The following is a 23,989-nucleotide window of genomic DNA, read 5'->3' as shown; positions in this document are numbered from 1 at the left end:
TGGGGGGGACAGCTCTGGCAGTGATGGTGGGCACAGCTCTGGCCCCAGCTGTGCCCACGGGGCAGGTGGGGGTTGTGAATAGCTCTGGCCCTGGACAGCTCTGGCCGTGGAGGGGGGAAGGGAGACAGCCCTGGCAGCTGCAGGGGGAGACCACTCTAGCCTCTGCTGCTGGCAGCTCCAGCTGCTGTGGTGGGGGCTGAAGCTGAAGAAGTCATGGAGGTCCGTTAATGTCACACAATCTGTGACCTCCGTGACTAAAGCATATCCTTAATGATAGTCACCATGTCAGCAGTGGACTGGGAGGTTGGTGGCAGAAGCAGAGCCAACACTGCCCATTTATTGCGTTTTCTTCTAGTGAGTGTTCTTATTTTTTCTCAGCAACGAAGTATTGATGTACAGTAAATTGATTAGAAAATTTTGAATACTCCTCTCTAGATTACATATATTAAAGTAGGTGAAACTTTGAGCATAAGTCTGTTGCCCATCACCCTTTTAAATATAGTCTTTCTTCTTATGCTGCTGAGTGCTACCTTGGGCAAACTGGTCTTGTTCACCTCACTCAGTCACAAGCCAGAAATCCATTCTCCTATGTAACATTGGCCGTGTCTCAAGATGGGAGACAATCAGTACCCACTGATTTGTAAGCCCTCTCCCACCCACACCAGTGTGTGGCATAAGAAATTGTAATAAATAAAGTCTACGAGAAACGATATACAGCCCATGAGGAAGATGAACACTGAGGGCGGCTGGGAATGGGCACAGTATTCTGGCTACTGCTATTTCCTGAGATACCCAGAGCAAACAGAACGCTTCTCTTGCTGGCATTCCAAACTTTCCTTGGTTCTGAGCATAATCGTACTGTAGGTGTAATGCACTCCAAGTTGGCACAACAGCTTAATTTGTTGTCTGATGTCTCTTTTGATCTGTTCTGTCAGCACAGTCACTGCATTAACAATGTGAAAGAAAACAGGAGATGAAAGGGCAGCCTTGTCACAATGATTTTTACTGAAATAGCAAACTTTTCTCTCAAATCATCTGTACTGGCTGTTCCTATAGAGCAGGTCCCAAAGAGTAACTACCTAGAATCTTGTAAGGTGTATAGAGAGCTCCACCCACCATGACTTGGAAAGTTTTGAATTCCCTGTTCTTTGAGAGTAACTACTTGTACCAAAAACCTGCTGATGGTTGCTGAGATCCCCACTTCTTGAGTTAAGACTTTTTCCCTCCTGTGAACCTGGCATCTCTCAACCCTTAATGGCAGTGCTACATCTCCCATGACCATACGTAAACTGGGCAAAAGAAGCATCTTCACAAAGTCAGTGTGAATAAGATCTGAAAGGACTGAAATGCAGGATGCTCTCCCTGTACAGTGCAGCTGTGATGTTCTCATATTCCAGGCTTACATCAAGCTGGGTAGATGGCTCACTTCTGGCAGGGAAGCTAACAATCTGTCTTGCTAAGAGGGCTTCACTATATGCAGCAAATTTAAAAAGGAACAGTGCTCTGCAGATGCCTCTTCAGATACTCCATGTAACGTGTGCTGCTGCTGCTTTGTATCTGCTCTCTTGCCCTGCTCTCCTCTTATGGACTGATACAACTACCAGGCTCACACTTTAATTTCTGATATCACCTCAAATTAGCACTGTCTCAGGCTAGTTTGTAAATTGCCATTTCTTTTCCTCCTGCAGACTTCTGAATTATGCAAAGCATTCCAGATGGAACGATCTCTCGCCTTTCTGTTCTGTACTGTATCCACTCGTGCATCTTTAGGCAGTAAGCTCCCTGAAATTGGTGTTTTGTCCTCTTTTGGTCAACTGTATATATTTTGTAGTGCCCTGTACATTTTATGGAGCTTTTTTACAGACGCAGACCTCTATAGTTAGTTGCGGTTGTTTACCAGTTTCTATTGGAACCCCTTGTTTTCAGTACCATCATATTCTGACACTTTCACTTTTATGGGCTGAAACTCATAGATTCCAAGGGCAAAAGTGACATTTGTGATCATCTATTCTAGGCTGACCTCCTATATAGCACAGGTCGTAGAACTTTCCCAAAATAATTCCTAGAGCAGAGCTTTTTAAAAAAAAAAAAAAAAAAAAAATCCAATATCGATTTTAAAATTCAGTGTTGGAGAATCCACCATCCCCTTGGTAAACTGTTCCAATGGTTAATTACTCTCACTGTAAAAAATTGACACCATATTTCCATTCTGAATTTATCTAGCTTCAGCTTCCAGCCATTGGATTGTGTTCTACCTTCCTCTGCTAGACTGAAGAGCCAAATATTTGTCGCTAGGTTTATACTTATAGCCTGTGATTGTCACCCCTTAACCTTCTCTTTTGTTAAGCTAAACTCACCGTACTTGGTGTCATCCAAGGTTGAGCAAAATGGTTCAGCCATTTTAAGTAGAAGAATATTTTTTTTGTGGGGAGTGGAATTAATTTGTCTATTATTAATGCTTGTAACTATTTTTAATCAGTTTTTTAGATGAAATAGCAGGAGCTGAAATTTGAAATTGGGCAAGGACCAGCCTTCAGGAAAAATACCTTGGGAACAGAGAAAATTGGGCTTGATTTGAGTTTGGGCCTTTCAAAATGACATACCATGCATGCCCAGCAGATTCCTTTTTACTACACTCATTGGTTGTCCAGCTGAGGAAGCATTTGGTGCACCTATGTGTAGTTGTAGCCAAATATATTGAGTCCTCCTGCAGACCATGTAAGGTCTGAAGGGGTTGTGTGAAGGCCCCTGTGCGCTTTGTAAGTTGAGGCAGCACTCCATGGGTGCCTTCGGCTAAGGTGTGTGGAACAGCATGTTCCATTGCTTTTTATCAAAACAGTGCTACAACATGGAGTTTAAACAGACTAATATTGCAAATGCTTTGTAATCCACTGAGTTTCAAAGTCCTGGAAAGTGAAGGTGGTTCTTGATTTTCTTTGTAAAAAGAGCCCATGCAATTCCGGCCCAGACCTTCTTGAGAATATTGCACAGTTAAGCCGTCAGAAATCCCGAAGTGCTAATGTTTAAGCTGCATGGGCAAACTTCTCTCTGCTCCTTGAGTAAGCATTACAATAGTCTGTTATTACTTTAGTGCCTAGAGCCATCAACCAAAATATACAAGACAGACAAATGGTTATGGTGGGAGGCTATACAAACACAGTGGAGGGGAAGTGAGTAGCACAAATTTACACAGCAAGTTTACCTGACTCCCAGTCCAGTGTCTTGTCCACTAGACCATGCTGCCTCATTGGTCTCAGACTGTTTCTCAAATATAGTCGCATACAATGCATTTTTTTCTGTTTTATTTTTTGCTTTGGAGTAGTGGAATGATGGGTTGGCGCTGAGGTGTTTGGGCTGGCCAGAAAAGAATGTTCTTCCAGCGAAAATTGCTAGCCATATCTAGGGTGGATTTGGCATGCTCACACCAAAAGTGGGCTTTCTTACCTGGAGTGAGGAGTGTTTACCCTTTATTTCCTGTTTACTGGAGCAAATAAAGGGAATATAGCTTTAGGCTGGCAACTCTGTTGAACTCTGAGCTCTTTTAAGATGTCTGTGTTTGGCTCCTGGTTTGCCATATGTATTCTAATTACCCTAAAATAACGATTCTTAGATTTTCAGCATACACTACAGATTAACAGGCAGATTTTCATTGACATCTCTCTTCAGAATCCATTGTCTGGGTCCCCTACTCCTCTCCCATTCATGAACACAAAAATCACTGTGGCAACTACAGCAGTTACTAATATGGGGAAAATATCAGGGAAAGTAGCTAAAGATAATAAATATTTTAATGCCTTTTTAGCAGCTGGAAACAAGGACCCTGTGAACAGCCACCTCTCTGTGGACCTCAAGTGTTCAAAGGTCCACAGTTCTAAACTCCTGTTCTAAACTATGCCATCTTTAGCAAAGTGTGGTATCAGAATGAAGAAGGTGATTTGATAGCATGTAATCGTCCTTGGTTCTCTGCTTAAGGCTGAAGATTCTAAGAGGTGAATGGATCTCGTTTCCCCAGCCTCAGAAGCCTCAAAATGTCTGGTCTCCATTTTGTAATAGATTGTATTCCAGTAGGGCTGTAAATACTGTGGTACCTTTTTAAGGAGACCAAAAATCTGTAGCCCTTTTGCATGGAAGATCCCTATCTCTGGCGCTAGGCTTGAGCCTCAGTTCTTCCCAACTGCAACTTTACTTCTTTAACCCCTGTTCCTTTCTTTCCTTTTCTTTTGCAGCCTCTGTGAATGTGCTTGTTCAGAACTGCAAGATTTACAATGATGCTAGCTGCGATATCTCTGCAGATGGGCAGCTCCTGGCAGCCTTCATTCCCAGCAGTCAGCGGGGCTTTCCTGATGAAGGCATACTGGCTGTGTATTCTCTGGCACCTCACAACCTGGGCGAGATGCTATACACGAAAAGATTTGGTAAGAATGCATAAGGGGGGTGGGATGGGAGAGGTCCAGGACTGTTACTTCAGGAGCGTACTCTTGGCATTGAAATGCCCTGATCCGAAGATCACAATGAAGTAGCACATCACTGCTGTAAGGAAGATTATATCAATGTTCTGACCGGGCAATGATGTGGCACCGCTGTGGTGAAGCTCCTGTTGCAGAAGTCCTGGCTGATGATGAGAGTACTGCTGTGAAGATGTACTGGAATCCTAGTTGCTAATGGGAGGGCACTGCTGTGAGGAATCTCCTTGCAGAGTTCTAACTGGCATTGGTAGGCCTCTCCTAGTTCAGTGGTCACTGCAGCATGAGCTCATTATATAGTGGATTATAAGGCAGATGAGGGAGTAGATAATTAATGAGGACATTGCAGAGCCACTGGCCATTCCTCACAGGAAATGTCACCTGTTATGTTCTATCCCCAGGCCCCAATGCAATTTCTGTGAGCCTGTCTCCAATGGGCAGGTATGTGATGGTGGGACTGGCTTCCCGGCGCATTCTCCTGCACCCTTCCACAGAACACATGGTGGCTCAGGTCTTCAGGCTGCAGCAGCCACATGGTGGAGAAACATCCATGAGGGTGAGTATTCCTCTGCTGCTACAGCACTTTGTTTGTGTTGGTGTCTAGTTTAGCTGGCTGTGTGGCTCAGTGCTGTGGTTGCTGGCTTATAAGGCTAAGGGTCAAAAGTTTCCGCCCCAATGAGTGATTAAAAATCTACTAGGGACTTGCATACCACAGTGATGGAGCATGGTATCAGGATCTAAATGGAATGGAGTTGTGAAAATTTACTATGGCTTGAAGCCTGACATCAACCATGCAGCAGTTTTTGTGTCTGTAGCATGCCCCATACTTGGAGCATCCCAAATATGAACATTACTACTACCGGGTCAGTGTGTGTGGCAGCCATTCTGTGCTTATAAATATCTTGCACCCAGCCTGGGGTGTTAGAGTTGGTTTCACTAAGGAGTTGAAGAAGTCTCTCTGCTGGGGTATTGGGATTATTTGTCAACTCTGTTTGAAAAGTGCCTAACTTCTACCTGGAGAGCAGCCACCAGTGATTGGGGAAGGATGAGAGTTCAGTTTAGTATCTTGTCTGAAGGCTAGGCATGATGCTTACCACATCCGTGCAATGCTTATACCAAATGAATGCACTCTTGTTGCACTCTAAGTGGATGTTTCCTATCTAGCTTAACACAATTGCTTGAGCTGGTGGGGATGAGCCGTTGTCTTAAGGGTGGGAGAAGGTTTGTTTGTGCTTTTGCTCTGTGGAAGAACCTGGCTGTCAACCCAATAAGTCTGATATTTGTAGAGTCCATTTATCTCCTCCCAAAGCAATGGGCAAACTTAACAAAATGTGCACAGTGATCCCATCAACCACCATTGAAATTTAACCACTTCCACTGTAAAACATGGCAGCTGTTCAATACGGCGCTACATAACATTTAAGTGAGGCAGTGAGGTTGAAAACCATGCCTAGTTGAAACTGCAGAAGGAATGCTAAGAAGGCAGAATGATGTAATAATCAGAATTTAAATCTGGACGGGATACTGGAGTTAATTCCTATACACTTGAGGACAGTGTCATGGCATTTTCCATTACCACAGGAGAGCCACACTGCATCTTTACATCTCTGAAATATGCCTACGGTTAATGCATGTCTTTTTTTAATCAGTAATTACCCAGTAGGTGTCCCAAGTAGTGAGCTGTGGCTGTGAAGCAGTGGGATTAGTGTGTATGCCTGACTGGCTAAGGTTTTAAACCTTTTCATTTTGAATGGTGGTAGCTTTACACAGTGGAATAGCTTCCATAACGGCTGTTCCATGACGGATGCTACAAAGCCACAAATAGCGTTTTCCTGTGATTGTTATCTCTGATTTTGGCAGTGCTTTCCTGGAGTGAGAGAGTTACTCTGAGACATCCCTCTGTAAGAATGCAGGGGAGACACTCCACCTCTCTGTTGGGATAAATTGCTTGGCTCTGCTTCATAACTCTGTGGTCAGTCTCCAAACTGCAGAGAGAGGGACATACCAGCACAGATCATCTAATGGTCAGCTGGGGTAGAGGCCTGAATATGGATGTGATAAGCAGCAGTGTCTAGTGTGATGACTGCACTTTTCACTGGTACTAGAATGTTTTCCATCTCCAGCTGTTTGAGGATACCTCTGACTTACCCAAGTTTCACTGCCATAGATGGGTGTGTCACTTCCCAGGGTCCTCTTGTACCACATCATAAAAGATAAAGGTGGAACAGTCTGTTTAGTTCACATCTCATCCATTCCTATAAGGAGCCAGGCCAGGATTGTTCCTTAAGGCCCATTCTCTAGATAGGCTGTTAAATCCCAATAAATGGGGCTTTCCTCCCTTTCTGTGGGGACTGTTCCTCAGCCAACTAATTCTGACTATTAAGAAATATTGCCTAATAGTCAATCTATATTTTCCTTTTCAATTCCATTCTTCCTATTTGTGTCCCCTTGAACTAGTTTTAAACATGTCTTCTCCCTCCTTGGTGTGTAACACCCTTCAAGTATTTGTAGACACTTATTTTCTCCTGCTCCGAGTCATTGTTTAGCAAAGCAATAAATTGTTGTTCCCTTAATCTTTCCTTGTAACTTAGTCCTCCAGCCTCATACTTACTTTTCTTGCTCTTCCGAATTCTCTCTACATGTCAATGTCTTTCTAGTATTTGAGTGTATGTAATGTGCTAGGTGTAGTCTCACAAGAACCGTATAAAGGGAATATTTCCTCGTTTCTCTGGGATGTTAGGCTTAGTAGATGCAAGCCAAAATTGACAAAGTTCTGTTTGTTTTTTCTTTTTGTCAGTCTTCTGCATTGCAAAGTCCTATCCTATTTGCTGTTCACTCTCAGCATTACTGCTCCCCAGTTCTCTTCCTCCATCTGAATATCTCTGTTTTGGATTATTTTCCCCAGATGGATTAGCCGTATTATCCAGGTTGAATTTCATGTTATTTCCTGCCTGTATTTTGGACCTCTAGGGCCTTTTTTGTGTTTGTTTGTTTTTTTCTGCACTGGTATTTGCTGCTCCTTTCAGTTTAACAGAATCTGCTAATTTCACTAATAATCTGTTTTTTCCATTTCCTAGATCATTAATGAAGATGTTAAATGTAGCAGGATCTAACCCCATTCTCTGTGCCCCGACTAAATGCCTCTTCTCTGACCTTGCCTGTTAATCATAATCCTTTAGTCTTTCAGTCAGTTTTCAGTCAATATGACAGTGTCCATGTCCAGATCAATTGGAATTAATTTTACCAGCAAGATTTCATGTGGCAGTATGTCAAATGCTGTACTACAGTTGAGCTGTGCTGCATTTATTGCCTCTGCCATGCACTTTCTTTGTAATCGGTCCAAGATCTAAAAAATAAATGGAAGGCACAATAAAACTGCCGTTTGTTTTTTAAATGTTTATCTCATCATCTAGTTTTACGAATTGTTAACTTGTAAAAATGAGTCATCTTTGGGATTTGCAATAAGGCTGTTATATTGCTCTGTATCTGCTTCTGAGAGCATGTGAAATAAAACCACGGCCTCAATTAAGATGTTTTATAATAGTCTTAGCACACTCAGTGCTGACTAGTGGCTGCTGTATTCATATTCAGTTGAGTAAAAGATTGTTTGCAGCTTGGCAAGTGTGTAATAGAAAAAGTATTTTTTAAATAAGCACCCATTAAAGCTTCTATTCTTTGCTTTGTAATTTAAAACAAGTACATTACAGATAAAGAATCAGTAATCATCCATATTGCCAGTGTGCTGACACAGTTTGTGACAAAGGAAATACTGCTTAACATTTACTTGTATTCTGTTTAAAAATCACAGCCATGCTCTATAAACCAATGCTCTGGGTGCTTGTTAAAATAATGTAAAATTAGAACAACTCCTGAGACCAAAGTCCAAGAGAAACAGCACTCCAAATTCTGTTGAATCCCTCAGAAAGCTCTCCCATCACACTTTGCAGATGCTCTCCACCCGGACACAGGAAAAGCCTGGGAGAACAAATAAGCCTTGCAACATGACCTGAAGGTCGTCAGATTCCAGCTTTGGCAAGCTAACAGGGAATAGAATTCTATAGTTAAAACAGAAGCTCCAAGCCTTCATCCCTCTCACAATTAAGCTAGGGGTGTTGATTCTGTTTCCTCAGAAGATCTCAACAGCAACAGTATCAAATGGGAGGAGAGGAGACTAAAGTTATCAGGATCCAACTCATTAGGGATTCATAAACAAAAGCCAACATCTTCAATTGCACCTAAAAGCCAACTGTCATCCAGCATAGTTTGTGGAACCCAGGAGTAATGTACTCCATATAAAAGTGCCACATTCCTGAATTGCTTTAACATGCAGCCTGTGCAGATTACATTGCAGTGTCCATGCTTCTGTTTACAGTGAGCCTGGGTTTAATATTTGGGAGAGATTGAGTGGAGTTGTGCCGGTTAGGGTTGAGGTGAATTGACAGAGGTGCATTGGTAAAGAGCGCGGGCACAGAAATTGAATAGCCGAGGTGTGAAGTTAAGTATAATGTGTGTCAGCGCCGTGTGGGAACACAGGACTGGGTGTTTAAGATCTATCGGGTTCTTTCCATCACCTACTCTGGAAGTTTTACCTGCTTGACAATTGGGATGGAAGTCGTCACTCACGCACATTTCTTTTTCAAATCCTGCTCGCTGTGTTCGCTTTTTTGCAGAACATGTAGTGTACTGGGCTCAAACTGAGTTTTACACTAGCAAAGCTATTTTGTTTGGGGTTTTTTCTTTTCAACTAAAATGGTTCTTCAATTTTGCAAGAATAAGATTTAAAAAAAATTCTTACAATTGTTTCATTGAGATGTTCTAGCCAAATTATAAGCCCCTGAAAAATTGTAGTTTGTACATGCCTAGAGACTCGTTAGCTTGGCAGCTAAATCTCAAAGCTTTCGTGTGATTGGACTGGACAGTGCATGATCCACTCTGGCGCTGTAATGGCTGAGAAGGACTTTCCCAGCAATTTCTCCTTGCGATTGCCAGGAGCTGCTGTGGCACCAAGCATAGGACCTGAGAGCAGGGAAACACTCCTGTGGTCCTGCTGCTGATGCCAAGGCAACCTGGAGTAGGAGGAGGAAGCAGATTTATTTGAATTCAGAGGAGTGAGGAATGTTGGTGGGTGGGTGGTTAGGATCCTGGAGGTGATGAGACCAGAAGGGCAGAAAGGTCTGTAATCACTAGAGGGCATTCTGTAGAATCTGGAATTGAACCCATTACTCCTGAGTCTCTGTATTCCTTTACTGTCTGGCACTTTGCAGTGGGTTTCACTGCTATTTATCTCCATCCCTCTAGTGCAGTGGCGGACAACCTGCGGCCCATCAAAGTAATCCACTGACAGGCCATGAGACAGTTGGTTTACATTGACCACCCACAGGCACAGCCACCCCCAGTGACCGTGGTTCGCCATTCCCGGCCAATGGGAGCTGCGGGAAGAGGCACGGGCTGCAGCGACTTGCTGGCCGCTGCTTCCCACAGCTCCCATTGGCCAGGAATGGCAAGTCGTGGCCGCTGGGAGCTGTGGATGGTGGTGCCTGCGGACGGTCAATGTGAACAAACTGTCTCGCATCCCGCCAGCGGATTACCCTGACAGGCAGTAAATTGTCCACCACTGCTCTAGTGGCAGGTCCACATAGAAGATAACAGCCTTCAGCTCCTCTCAGTTACTCCATTAACTCAAATGGTAAAAGACTGCACAGTGGATCTGAAGATATCAACCCTGCTCAAGCCTCCTGTCAGGGGTCAGTATGGTTTTACAGAATGACGTTTTTGTTTTTCAGTTTTTAAGGTGTTAAAAAACTTAAATTATATGTTTAAAAACTACATTAAAAGAACATTAAGGTTGCAAAGTCAATCTAAAGTTAGGAAACACCTGAATTAATGTTGCCTGTGTAACTTTATCTCTGCCCCATTGTGCCTATGCATTAAGATACAGTCTTTAAATTACACAATCACATAACCAAAACCTCTAGACTAGACATGGTTATGGGCTGAGACATTTGTAGTGGGGTGTGGCACTGTGGGAAATTTGCACTGCTGGTGCCCATTCTGTATTGTTTTGTGGATAACCAAAGGGCTTCATTGTCTATGGATGTTGGGCTGGTACACTGTAAGAGTTAAGAGATGCATTCTCTGATGGGAAGATTATGTGCTGTAAATATTTTGCTCTGTCCACTGGGGCCCACACCTGTAGAGCCAGGAAAGTCTAGAACTCAGAATAGGTGTTTCAATGGTCTGGAAACTCCTGCAAGCTCTGTTTCTAGTGCATCAATATGGTATTAGGCACCAAATACAATAATTAAATGTCTCATCCAAGTACGAATATCAGTTTTATAATGCCCATTGTGTGCTGAAGTGAGAAATAGGGTATCTAAGATAGTCATCTACTAACCTGGTAAGAAGAAAAGGAGTACTTGTGGCACCTTAAAGACTAACCAATTTATTTGAGCATAAGCTTTCGTGAGCTACAGCTCACTTCATCGGATGCATACTGTGGAAAGTGTAGAAGATCTTATTATATACACAAAAAAGCATGAAAAAATACCTCCTCCCACCCCACTCTCCTGCTAGTAATAGCTTATCTAAAGTGATCACTCTCCTTACAATGTGTATGATAATCAAGTTGGGCCATTTCCAGCACAAATCCAGGTCCCCCCCCCCCCCCCCCCACACACACACACACACTCTCTCACTCTCTCTCTTCCCCCCCCCTCTCTGGTAATAGCTTATCCAAAGTGACCACTCTCCTTACATTGTGTATGATAATCAAGGTGGGCCATTTCCAGCACAAATCCAGGGTTTAACAAGAACGTCGGGGGGGGGAATAGGCTACCTTGCATAATGACTAAGCCACTCCCAGTCTCTATTCAAGCCTAAGTTAATTGTATCCAATTTGCAAATGAATTCCAATTCAGCAATTTCTCGCTGGAGTCTGGATTTGAAGTTTTTTTGTTGTAAAATAGCGACTTTCATGTCTGTAATCGCGTGACCAGAGAGATTGAAGTGTTCTCCGACTGGTTTATGAATGTTATAATTCTTGACATCCGATTTGTGTCCATTTACTCTTTTACGTAGAGACTGTCCAGTTTGACCAATGTACATGGCAGAGGGGCATTGCTGGCACATGATGGCATATATCACATTGGTGGATGTGCAGGTGAACAAGCCTCTGATAGTGTGGCTGATGTTATTAGGCCCTGTGATGGTGTCCCCTGAATAGATATGTGGACACAGTTGGCAACGGGCTTTGTTGTAAGGATAGGTTCCTGGGTTAGTGGTTCTGTTGTGTGGTATGTGGTTGCTGGTGAGTATTTGCTTCAGGTTGGGGGGCTGTCTGTAGGCAAGGACTGGCCTGTCTCCCAAGATTTGTGAGAGTGTTGGGTCATCCTTCAGGATAGGTTGTAGATCCTTAATAATGCGTTGGAGGGGTTTTAGTTGGGGGCTGAAGGTGACGGCTAGTGGCGTTCTGTTATTTTCTTTGTTAGGCCTGTCCTGTAGTAGGTGACTTCTCGGAACTCTTCTGGCTCTATCAATCTGTTTCTTTACTTCCGCAGGTGGGTATTGTAGTTGTAAGAATGCTTGATAGAGATCTTGTAGGTGTTTGTCTCTGTGTGAGGGGTTGGAGCAAATGCAGTTGTATCGCAGAGCTTGGCTGTAGACGATGGATCATGTGGTGTGGTCAGGGTGAAAGCTGGAGGCATGTAGGTAGGAATAGCGGTCAGTAGGTTTCCGGTATAGGGTGGTATTTATGTGACCATGGCTTATTAACACCATAGTGTCTGGGAAGTGGATCTCTTGTGTGGACTGGACCAGGCTGAGGTTGATGGTGGGATGGAAATTGTTGAAATCATGGTGGAATTCCTCAAGGGCTTCTTTTCCATGGGTCCAGATGATGAAGATGTCATCAATATAGCGCAAGTAGAGTAGGGGTGTTAGGGGACGAGAGCTGAGGAAGCGCTTTTCTAAATCAGCCATAAAAATGTTGTCATACTGTGGAGCCATGCGGGTACCCATAGCAGTGCCGCTGATTTGAAGGTATACATTGTCCCCAAATGTAAAATAGTTATGGGTAAGGACAAAGTCACAAAGTTCAGCCACCAGGTTAGCCGTGACATTATCGGGGATAGTGTTCTTGACGGCTTGTAGTCCATCTTTATGTGGAATGTTGGTGTAGAGGGCTTCTACATCCATAGTGGCCAGGATGGTGTTATCAGGAAGATCACCGATGGATTGTAGTTTCCTGAGGAATTCAGTGGTGTCTCAAAGGTAGCTGGGAGTGCTGGTAGCGTAGGGCCTGAGGAGGGAGTCTACATAGCCAGACAATCCTGCTGTCAAGGTGCCAATGCCTGAGATTACCAGCAGGAGAGTGAGTTTGTGTGTGTGTGGGGGGGGGGGGTGAGAGAACCTGGATTTGTGCTGGAAATGGCCCACCTTGATTATCATACACATTGTAAGGAGAGTGATCACTTTAGATAAGCTATTACCAGCCAGAGAGTGGGGAGGGAGGAAGTATTTTTTCATGCTTTTTGTGTGTATATAATAAGATCTTCTACACTTTCCACAGTATGCATCTGATGAAGTGAGCTGTAGCTCACGAAAGCTTCTGCTCAAATAAATTGGTTAGTCTCTAAGGTGCCACAAGTACTCCTTTTCTTTTTGCGAATACAGACCAACACGGCTGTTACTCTGTAACCTGGTAAGGACCTTGAAGATGAGGACCAGCACCTTAAATTGGATTGATATTGAGCAAGGAACCAGCACGCACCACCAGAGTGATATGATCCAGTCTGCATGTTCTGCTGAGGGCATGATGAGCTCTTGCACTCTATAGTAGACACAATCTGCAGTTGGTTCTGTCAGCCTCACCTAGGGAGCATTGTGGTATCCCAGCCTTGAAGTAATAAAGGCAAGCATCACTGTGGCCTTGTCTGGGGAGTTGGGCGCAGTAATCTTGTCAATCAGAGAAGGAGACATATATTTCTGGAACCTGCTCGCCCAAGCATAACACTGAACGGAGTGTGACTTCAAGATTTGCACCAGTCTGACTGTTGATTGAGGGGTCGGTCATGATTTCTTAAAGATTTTTCAAAGTGTTTTCTCTTATCTTACTTAGGTTAACTTTAAGACAACCGTTTCCTCTAGTTGCTTATTCATTTCAGACATTTAGGCAGCTGGCTGAGAGCATCTTCTGATCCAGATGAGGATACATATAGCTTGTTTCGTCAGCATATTATTGACACTTGATCTCATTTATTGTTCCACTGAGTGCCCAACAGTCTGAGAGCAGGATGGAGTGGCAGCTGTATGTGAATCCTTTGCTTTTGTCATTATAACTTTACGATACTGTAAATTTTGCTTTCATTCTCTCAGCATGACATTTAACAGGCAACTCAAAGGTACTGTTTTTGGTTCACTGGCTGAATTAAAGCTAAAAATTAGCAGAGGATCATCAGTTCTTTGCCGTAAAAATGGCCATAATTTTTTGAAATTATTGCAGCATTGGCAGATGTCAGAGTAATTTGCTAGAGATCAGCAGTAGCTTAGGGCACAGTCTTGTTTGTACAGCATTCATATCTGCACTGACATACATTTATCTGTCTTCTCTTATGCTGACTGCCCATTTTTTCAACATGCCTGCTGCTTCTGTCCTTTTATCTGCTTCTCCCCTAAAGGACAGGGCGTGTTTGCTTAGTTTCTGTTTGCTGCTTCTTCTGTTCTTGGATTCAGATCTAGTACTGGACAGTACCCTCTGGTTTTTGAGGCATTGGGTTTCTTTGCTCTTTTTATGGCCTTTAGGAGAAACTAGCAGGAGATGAAGGAAAGTAATGAGGCTCTTTGCTGAAAGAGCATTATGTTGCTGAGTGAGAGGTGGCATTTTTGTCTGAGATGATTAACGCCTTCCTAAGATTCAGTCCTTGTTAATTTTCTTCAACCCATCTGCTAGTTGATTATTAAAAGAAGCTTCCTAGACAATTATGTCATGATAGGCTTCTGAGATGGGTTACGAGGCTACAAGACCAAGAACTCCCCTGAAGAAAGGAAGAGTTGGGTGTGCTCTAATGAGACCTGCATTGGTCTAAGGGATGACAATATGCTACATGATCAAGAGCATCGAGTAAGAAAGTGGCAGCATTTTATCTTTGTGTAGAGTTTCTCCTTCCCCCATAGCCTCATGTCCTGCTCATCCGTTTCAGGAGATAGGCCAGGTATCCTCATTCATAGTCTGTCAACACTAGAGGTATGTCTACACTATGGAATTAGGTCGGATTTATAAAAGTCAATTTTTTAGGAAGCGATTTTATACAGTCGATTGTGTGTGTCCCCACTAAGCGCATTAAGTCAGTGGAGTGCATCCACAGTACTGTGGCTAGCGTTGACTTTCGGAGCGTTGCACTGTGGGTAGCTATCCCACAGTTCCCTCAGTCTCTGCTGCCCTTTGGAATTCTGGGTTAAGCTCCCAGTGCCTGATGGGGCAAAAACATTGTCGCGGGTGGTTTTGTGTACATGTCGTCAGTCGCCCCTCCCTTTGCGAAAGCAACTGTAGACAATCATTTCGTGCCTTTTTTCTGTGCGGATGCCATACTACTTTCAGCAGACGGTGCAGTAGGACTGCTAACCGTCATCATCGAACCACCACTTCCGCTGCAACTCTGCTCTCCTGAATCCACCTCGCAGGTCCTCTATATGACCGTTGTCATCCACCACTTCCGACTTCCATTGCAATTCTGCTCTCCTCCTCTTGTCTCGCCATACCACGGAAAGCATGCAGCCCGCTCAGCTCAGCTCACAGACACCACCGCTGTTGTGTCCTGGTGCTACTGGCAGCAGACGGTGCAGTAGGTCTGCAAAACTGGTCATCCAGCCACCGCTTCCGCTGCAACTCTGCTCTCGTCTCGATAGCAAATTTCTCTATGTTGGCTGTCATGGGCTCCCGCTTCCACTGCAACTGTTCTCTCATGAATCCACCTCGCAGGTCCTCTCGTTGTTCTCTATAAATATCTATTCTTGTGGCATCCATCGTCAGCCATCGCTACCGCTGCAACTCTGCTCTCCTGCAGACACCATACCATGGCAAGCATGGAGCTCGCTCAGATCACCATGGCAGTTATGATCATTGTAAACACCTCGTACATTATCCTGCAATATGTTCAGAACCTGCAAAGGCAGGCGAGGAGGCGATGGCAGTGCGGTGACGAGAGTGATGAGGACATGGACACAGACTTCTCTCAAAGTACGGGCCCTGGCAATTTGGACATCCTGGTGGCAACAGGGCAGAGCCCGGGAAACAAGCACAGACTGGTGGGACTGCATAGTGTTGCAGGTCTGGGATAATTCCCAGTGGCTGCGAAACTTTTGCATGCGTAAGGGCACTTTCATGGAACTTTGTGACTTGCTTTCCCCTGCCCTGAAGCACAAGAATACCAAGATGAGAGCAGCCCTCACAGTTCACAAAGGAGTCGCAATAACCCTCTGGAAGTTTGCAACGCCAGACAGCTACCGTCAGTCAGGAATCAATTTTGGAGTGGGCAGATCTACTGTGGGGGCTGCTGTGATCTAAGTAGCCAATGCAATCACTGAGCTGCTGCTATCAAGGGTAGTGACTCTGGGAAATGTGCAAATCCATAGTGGATGACTTTGCTGCAATGGGATTCCCTAACTGTGATGGGGTGATAGACGGAACGCATATCCCTATCTTGGCACTGGACTACCTTGGCAGCCAGTACATAAACCAAAAGGGGTACTTTTCAATGGTGCTGCAAGCAGTGGTGGATCACAAGGGACGTTTCACCAACATCAACGTGGGATGGCCGGGAAAGGTACATGACGCTCGCCTCTTCAGGAACTCTGGTCTATCTGAACAGCTGCAGCAAGGGACTTACTTTCCAGACCAGAAAATAACTGTTGGGGAGGTTGAAATGCCTATAGTTATCCTTGGGGACCCAGCATATCCCTTAATGCCATGGCTCATGAAGCCGTACACAGGCACCCTGGACAGTAGTCAGGAGCTGTTCAACTATAGGCTGAGCAAGTGCAGAATGGTGGTAGAATGTGCATTTGGGTGTTTAAAAGTGCGCTGGCGCAGTTTACTGACTCTGTTAGACGTCAGTGAAACCAATATTCCCACTGTTATTACTGCTTGCTCTGTGCTCCACAATCTCTCTGTGGAGTGGTTGGGTGCCCGGAGACCCTTCTCCCTCCCCCGCCCCGTGTTCTTGTGCATCTGGGTGAGGAGGCTATGGAACTTGGGGAGGAGGGCGGGCAGTTACACGGGCTGCAGTGGCAGTCTGTGCTCCTGTTGCCTTTCCTGCAGCTCAACCATACGGTAGAGCATATCAGTTTGATCCTCCAGTAGCCTCAGCATTGCATCCTGCTTCCGCCATCACGCTGCCGCCACCTGTCCTCTCGCAGATGTTGCTTGACTGCCAGCAAACACTGGGACGATACGCTGCCATGCTTTGTTATGCAATGATTCCAGACTACGTGCTACTGGCCTGGCATGGTAAAGTGTCCTACCAGGGAGGACTGAATAAGGCTGCCCTCCCCAGAAACCTTTTGCAAAAACTTTGGGAGTACCTCCAGGAGAGCTTCATTGAGATGTCCCTGGAGGATTTCCGATCCATCTCCAGACAGGTTAACAGACTTTTCCAGTAGCTGTACTGGCCGTGAATGCATCCCAAGTCTTCAGGGCAAATTAATCATTAAACACGCTTGCTTTTAAACCATGTATTATATTTACAAAGGTACACTCACCAGAGGTGCCTTCTCCGCCTTCAAGGTCCGGGAGCCCGCCTTGGGAGTTTTTGGAGGGTATTGGATCCAGGGTGATAAACAGTTCCTGGGTGTCAGGGAGAACGGTTTCATCCTCCACCTAATCATCTTCCTTGTCCCCTAAATCCTCATCCCTGTCGCGTGAGACTCCCCCCTTGCAGGAATCCACGTACGGGGATGGGGCAGTGGTAGGGGCACCCCCTAGAATTGCATGCAGTTCATCATAGAAGTGCATGTCTGGGGCTCGGACATGCCTCTTGTCTACCTGGCTAGTCCATCTGAGTTGAGAGCGCTGTTCAGAGCAGTCACAATGGAGCACTCTGGGATAGCTCCAGGAGGCCAATACCATCGAATTGCATCCACACTACCCCAAATTCAACCTGGTGATGTCCATTTCAGCTCTAATTCCCTCGTCGGGGAGGAGTACAGAAATAGATTTTAAGAGCCCTTTAAGTCGACAAAAATGGCTTCGTTGTGTGTACGGGTACAGGGTTAAATGGATCTAACGCTGCTAAATTTGACCTAAACTAGTAGTGTAGAACAGAGTTAAGAGTCAGGGAGTTAGGTCCCAGTTGAATCAGTGTATCCTGAAAGGCGAAAGTAGGATCTTCTTCAGCTCTGTTGGAGTTGTAGACTAAATGGAATACGAAGGCAACATACAGATTTGTTGTATCTCTAGAGTGAAAAATAAACTTAGAAAACGTGATCCTGTCACATCTGGGGAAAATGAACACAGTTCGAAGAAACTGCTGTCTTGTTGCACATAGCAAAATTTAAGGTGAGACGCACCAATTCCAAGAAAGCCAAAAAGATGAGCAAGAACCGATTGATTTATCTCATTATGACTAGTGGGAAGAAACATCTATTGAGCTGAGAGTGATGAATTGCAGGGAAGGGCACAGACTAACCTATCTGAGCAGGGGTGAATCCATGAAAGAAGGCGCAAGATGTGTCCTGAAAGATTCAGGGCCATAACTCACCTCCTATTTATGCTTTAATTTAGGGAAATTCTTACCAAACTGGAAACTCCTAGAAAGATTTGCCAAAAATCCTTGCTTGCAAAAGGCGCATTGATCACAATGTTTATATATAAAATGTGTTATCGAACCATTAATAACTCGACCTAAACCCAGTCATTGTGTTCACATGCACTCGAGGCCCTGTGTGCTCCATGGCAAGCTAAACCTAAACTCTGCTACAAGACTGTTGGAAGGTTCTGGCACAGCCCCACAGCATACTGAAATTCACCAACAACTTCATTGTCACTTTTAAAAATAGGAGGTTGTGGTCTGAATAAATGTGGAAATGAATGACAGTCCGCACAGGAGGACTATCGTTACTCTGATAAGTTGTTGGCTTTACAGTATACATAAATTTTCAGCTGTCGGTATGCCATGGATTTTTGTATTAAGTGCCTAACTGTATCCATAGAAGATGGTGCTGAAGCTGTAGATCCTGGCAACTAGTGAGGGACGCGTGGGGCTTGCAGCATCTGAGGAAGAGTGGGAAGCAGTTTGGGATGTAGGATAAGCACATATGGGGAGTTATTCTGCAAAAATAATAGTTAATGTTGACCGTGAAATGGTCACCTTTAGATTTCCAAGTTAACACCCAGCTGAGGTGAATGGGGCAAACAAAAATTGCATCAGTTATACAGAGTTCATACTTTCACTATAATCTTTGCAATAAAAGAGCAAAGATATTTTTTTTAAACGCAAGCTGAGATTCCAGAGCAGCAAGGAGGGAATTCTACAGCTGGGGAATTGCAAAATACAGAGCCCAGATCAGATTACTTTTCCTTAATTCTGCCTCAAGTTATCCCCTCCCTCATTGCCAGGTATTGACAAGCTCTCTGTTTCTGAAAAGCACTCTGCACACATGTTAACATTGTGTAAATAACTAAAAGGACTCTGATCTGTTAGCCAGGGCAAGATGTATGTGGATTTGGCCTTGGAATGAGCTCCAATTGGATAGGGCCATGTCTGTATTTGATTCTGCTCCTAAGGCCAGGTCTATGCTACAAACTTTTGTGCACATAGCTTAATCGGGTGTGATGAGGTATGATCTCTGACCAACATAGCTGTTCCAGCAAAAGCCTCTAGTGTAGGCACAGTTATGCCAGTAAAACTGTGCTTTTGTCAGTACAGGTTATTTCACTTGGGGGAACCTATACTGACAAAAGTGCAGTTTTGCCAGTATAAGCTGTGGCCACACGAGGAGATACTAAAGGCCTGCACGCAGAGTGTCAGTCACCAGAATGAAGAGGCATAGAAAAGTCCAGGGAGAAAGGAGATGCGATGATTGGAGGACCTCCAGAGTGATCCCAAGGGCCTTCACACTTGCACAGTTTGTTAACCCATAAGCTTGAAAAAGAGCACAGTTCCTCTTCAGGACTCCTACAGGTGAAGCTTAATGGCTCTCTGCCACCTTAGGGTGGAGTGCTTTCAGTCTTGAACTTAAAGGACAGCTGTCTCTCAGCATCGGGTCCCCATTGACTTCCCTCATTATAATGCTGTTTGTTCAGTAGACTGCCTTAGAAATATGCCTCCTTAAACACAGGTTGATACTCTCAAGGCACTTGCCATTCTTAGGCTCTGATCCATTTCCGTGGCTTTCTATACTCCAGCCCTTTTCTGGTCTCTGAGACTGCTCCACTCCCAGCTCCCTCTCCAGTGCACTTCATGCACCTCCGTTTTTCATGCTTTCTTTCTGCAAGCATTCTGCCTCGGATGAGAGCCTGCGTTCTATTTAAAGCTACTACTGATAATGTGTAACTGTAACCAAGTGCCTCCTGTACCATTCCAGCCACTTCTCCCCCCCCCCCCCCAACCCACAAGGTTGGAGCATTACAGATGACAAGATTTTTCCCCATGTAAACAAGTTAGCGGCTGTGCATTTTTATTCATGCAGTCCCTCTTATCGAGACTGATTTAGCAGCCCCATTGGCTGCTGGGACTAAGTACAGATAATGGCCAGAGATTTATCAGCATCTCACAAAGGAGAAGCACCTCATTGAGAGCAGAAATGCCTCTCTATTAAATTTAAAAAGGAAGAAAAGCAAGAGCTCCTGCTGAGTTTCACTGGCTGCCTGTGTCTTCAGCACAGCCCATAGCTGCTTTCTCCTCTTCTCCAGCTTCAAAACATGCTCTTCTTCCCTCGGTGCCCAGTGTAGGAGAGGGAATGTTTCCCACACCCCTCCAAGGAAACAGGAATCTCCCTCTGCTTTCTATCCCTTCCTTTAGAGCTGGGAAGCCGTTGGTCAGATGCTTTTGTCATTGACGTGGCACCTGAGATGTGGTGCTGCTGGGACTGGGGCAGTGTCTGCTGGCCATTGTAGCATAAGCTTGAGGGCAGCCTGCTGCCTTCTTGGTGTGAGCAATATCCCAGGCATGGGAGTTCCCTTTCCAACTCTTCTCATTGGCAGCCCCCTTAAATGCAGGGGGAAGGTGGAATTTAAACAACATCGTTAGGTAGCAGCCGTTACCTTAGGATGGGGCAGGCGGAGGAGCAGCACTAGGTGGATAAGTAACACTTTTTTCAGAGGTAGGCTGTTTGAAGAAAAATAAAAAGTCCCCATCCCCTGGAGTGAGAACAAATTAGCATCATAATTCTGTGTGCACACTGTGCCCTAAGCGCTCTCAAGCCCACCCATGTATAGCAGCTTGATAGCTTAGAAGGAATCCTCAGGAAAGATTCCTTGAGGCTGCTGATCATCATGAAGCCTTTCCTGGCTTCCTGCCATAAATAAATATTTCACTTAATACCCAAACATTGGATGTGACAGGTGTCACAGTGCTGATGCTCAAGCACTGCTGAGATGGAGGGCGAGCAGCAGCAGAGTTTGGAGCCTTCATGTTCTCCAGCGTAACGTATGCAGAACATTTCTGGGTATTGGACCTCTGTTCATCCATTTCCCCCCTGCTTTTATACCCCTTCCTCCTCAAAGCTTTATGTTCTGGACAAATCACTCTACAGAGATGCTCCTTGATTAGCACTGAAGGGGGCTGTAGCGTGATGGGGGTGTGCCTGTTTTTTGTGAATGATCATTATAGACACGCAGCTTCTATGTTCAAGGAGAACGAAATAGATACCCTTCCCCAACCTTCACCCAAGATGTAAGTGACTGCTTGAAAGATAATCTTTGTGAGACATCTGAAAATGTGAAAGCACAGTAACAAATGACTCAGCTGAGTCTCTTCCTACCCTTCAGATGCAGGTATGTAAAATGGAAACGGTTGTGTGTATTATCCTCTCTTTAGCAGAAGCTGCTTTCCTTTGATACCACTTATTTATGATGGTGTAAGAACCTAGCTAGACACTACTGGGATGTGTCTAGAGAAAATCACTTTCCCTTTCGACATTCCTGGATTTGGTGACACCCCATCTTCCTCTGGTCCCCTGGGTTCAGAGTCTTGCACACATCCCTGAGATTCAGTGACCTGCTCGCAGTAAAAGGTTTTCTGGAAGCACATCTCTTGCTTGATGAAAAGGCATTTTCTGACTGACTGTAGCATGCCCCTTTTCCTGGGTCATAATGTGCCATCTGAAGAGGGAAATTATATGTTACCTTTGCATCACCTGTTGGATTCAAGGCCTCAGAGACATGCTCTTAAGGATTTGCTCGGCAGCTTTCCAGACTCCCATTCTCTGAAATTTCCCAGCACTGGAATCGAAATTCTTCAGGATCTCGTACCCAGACACTGGTTTGATAACAAGAGAAACATGGAGTGGATAGTGGGTAACTTACTGGGATAATGAGGTGTCTGGAATATCCCTGGTTATGGAATGTTGAGTCAGTAACCCAGGTATACTAGGGTGGGTTTGAATGTGGTAATAAATGACACATTCTGCTGGCCAGTAGGTGGTAGAACTTGAAAATGTGCCATGCTTGCTGGAAATGTCATTGCAATTGCATAGGTGAAACTGGTGCCTGAGTTAAATGAAGTTCTCAACCCCCCCAAGTCTGGAATATGTGGAGAAAGTACAGCTGGTCCCATAACTCTTTGGCTGAAGTGGAGAAGAATGAACATTAAGTGGCTTCTTGATCTTACGAATGCTGTACCTACAAGTATAGAGCTGGAAAAGCACCTTTCCCAGCAGGCTGGTGTCGGGCCCTCCTTCGTGAATTTTCCAGATGGCATGCTTGTGTGGTTGAAGTATTTCATGAACTTTTCATAAGATGCTTAGTGTTGCAGTGAGACAGAAAGAAACAGGATCTGGTCCTTGTTTAGGAGAGAAGGGTGTGTCTAGTAGTTTTCTGAGTGCCCTCTGGGCCAGGGCACCTGCACATGTGAAAGGGCCCTGGTATTCTCTGTGTGTGGGTGGAAGGTTTTATGAATGGATGCGGGTGCAGCAGCTCATCTGTATGACTGCATCAGACTGATCAGCTCGGTCCTGGTTACTGCTGCCAGGGGTGATTGTACCAGTGCAGGTGTTCTCTCTCTCCTTGTATCTGTGACTCACCACGCACATGGATGTCAGCACCTCTTAAAACTGCATGGCATTGTCCCATTAGCGAGGGATGTGGGAAGCAGCAGGGGAGGGGAACTCTTTGGGGCCACTGGCTGTACAGAAGTGAATGGAGAAGTGGGTTGAATGAAGCAGATGTCGCGAGGGAGAATTTCCAACCGTTCTTATCTTTTGAGATTCTGCCTTTAGCTATGAGTTTGGCAACAAATTTAATGCTCTTTGCTGTTGTAAGCCACTTTCTCCTCCTTGACCCATCAAAATCCACACTCCCCATTTCGAAGAGTGCACCATAGTCTCCATGGCAACAGGTGCTACTAGTGTGCATGTGATTTTTGCTAGCTAGTCAAGCAGGAGCAGAAAACGGGATGGCCGTACTGGAAGAGTGGGGGGTTGTGAAAAGTACTTAACAAAACATCAGGGACCTGTTCCTTCCACTCTGACACTGAGCTTCTGTGAACACCACTGACTACCAAGGGCAGAGATAGTGACTGGCCTCTATCTTGCAGAGAAATCCTAAAGGACTCATTTGCTATTCTAAATGTGGCCCTTTCTGAGGAGAGGCTGAAAGTTGCCTGTAGCTAGAAATAATGTCACATAATTCTGCTGTTCTATTTATTTGTCTGACAGTTGCCAGGATAGGGCCCCCAGCACTTAGGCATTCTATAAACACGTACTAAAATAGTCCCTGCCTCAGAGCTTACAGTCTAAATAGACAGGGGTGGGAGAGGAAATGGAGCCACAGAGAAGTAAAGTGACTTGCCCAGCATCTCACAGCAGGTCAGTGGTAGCTCTGGAGTAGAACCCACGTCTCTTGGGTCCCAGTCTAGGGACTTAATCAACAGATCATGCTACCCCTGGATCCTGAGCTGCTGCTATTCCAGGCCTAGGTCCCCACAGCTGTGACAATGCACCACAGTGCTAACCTGCAGCACCCACATACTGTTGTAGGCAGTATTCCCCATCTCCTGTGGCCCACCACCAAGCGGGCTATTGGGCCTCTTCTGAACAAAGATTGTCCAGTTTGGCCAAACTTATGTTGAAGTTTGGATGAGCTAAAATTGACTAGTGATTCTAATGGGAACACGCATTTCGCTTGTGACTCAGAGCAGATTAAACCTCAGACCTCTTGAGAGGAAAGTCTAGACAATTGGCATGTCACTTACGATTGCTCCAGGTCAGCATTTTAACTTGTTTCCTGCGTAACCCTCCTTAACCTCCTTAATGAATTGTCTTTTTTAAAGTACCTCTTGATCCTCCCTCTGAAGCCCCGGTGCTCAGAGCCCACT

The 23,989-nt window shown here is 44.9% G+C and overlaps 1 protein-coding gene across 5 annotated transcripts in view; it reads left to right on the top strand.

Annotated features, from left to right (window-relative positions):
• AMBRA1 (autophagy and beclin 1 regulator 1) overlaps positions 1–23,989 on the top strand; it is a 197,241-nt gene that overhangs the window by 126,569 nt on the left and 46,683 nt on the right. For all 5 annotated transcript variants that reach the window (XR_012159410.1, XM_073348168.1, XM_073348167.1 and 2 more), the window contains 2 exons: positions 4,227–4,415; positions 4,865–5,019. Coding sequence is in view for 4 of the 5 variants with exons in the window: in XM_073348168.1 (XP_073204269.1) it covers positions 4,227–4,415; positions 4,865–5,019 (344 nt within the window). In the remaining variant the exon portion in view is untranslated. The remainder of the gene's footprint in view (positions 1–4,226; positions 4,416–4,864; positions 5,020–23,989) is intronic.

This window comes from Lepidochelys kempii, chromosome 6 (assembly GCF_965140265.1).
Source record: "Lepidochelys kempii isolate rLepKem1 chromosome 6, rLepKem1.hap2, whole genome shotgun sequence".
Taxonomy (NCBI): domain Eukaryota; kingdom Metazoa; phylum Chordata; order Testudines; family Cheloniidae; genus Lepidochelys; species Lepidochelys kempii.
Note: the sequence above shows the minus strand (reverse complement) of the source record. Positions and strands in the feature narration are given on the sequence as shown.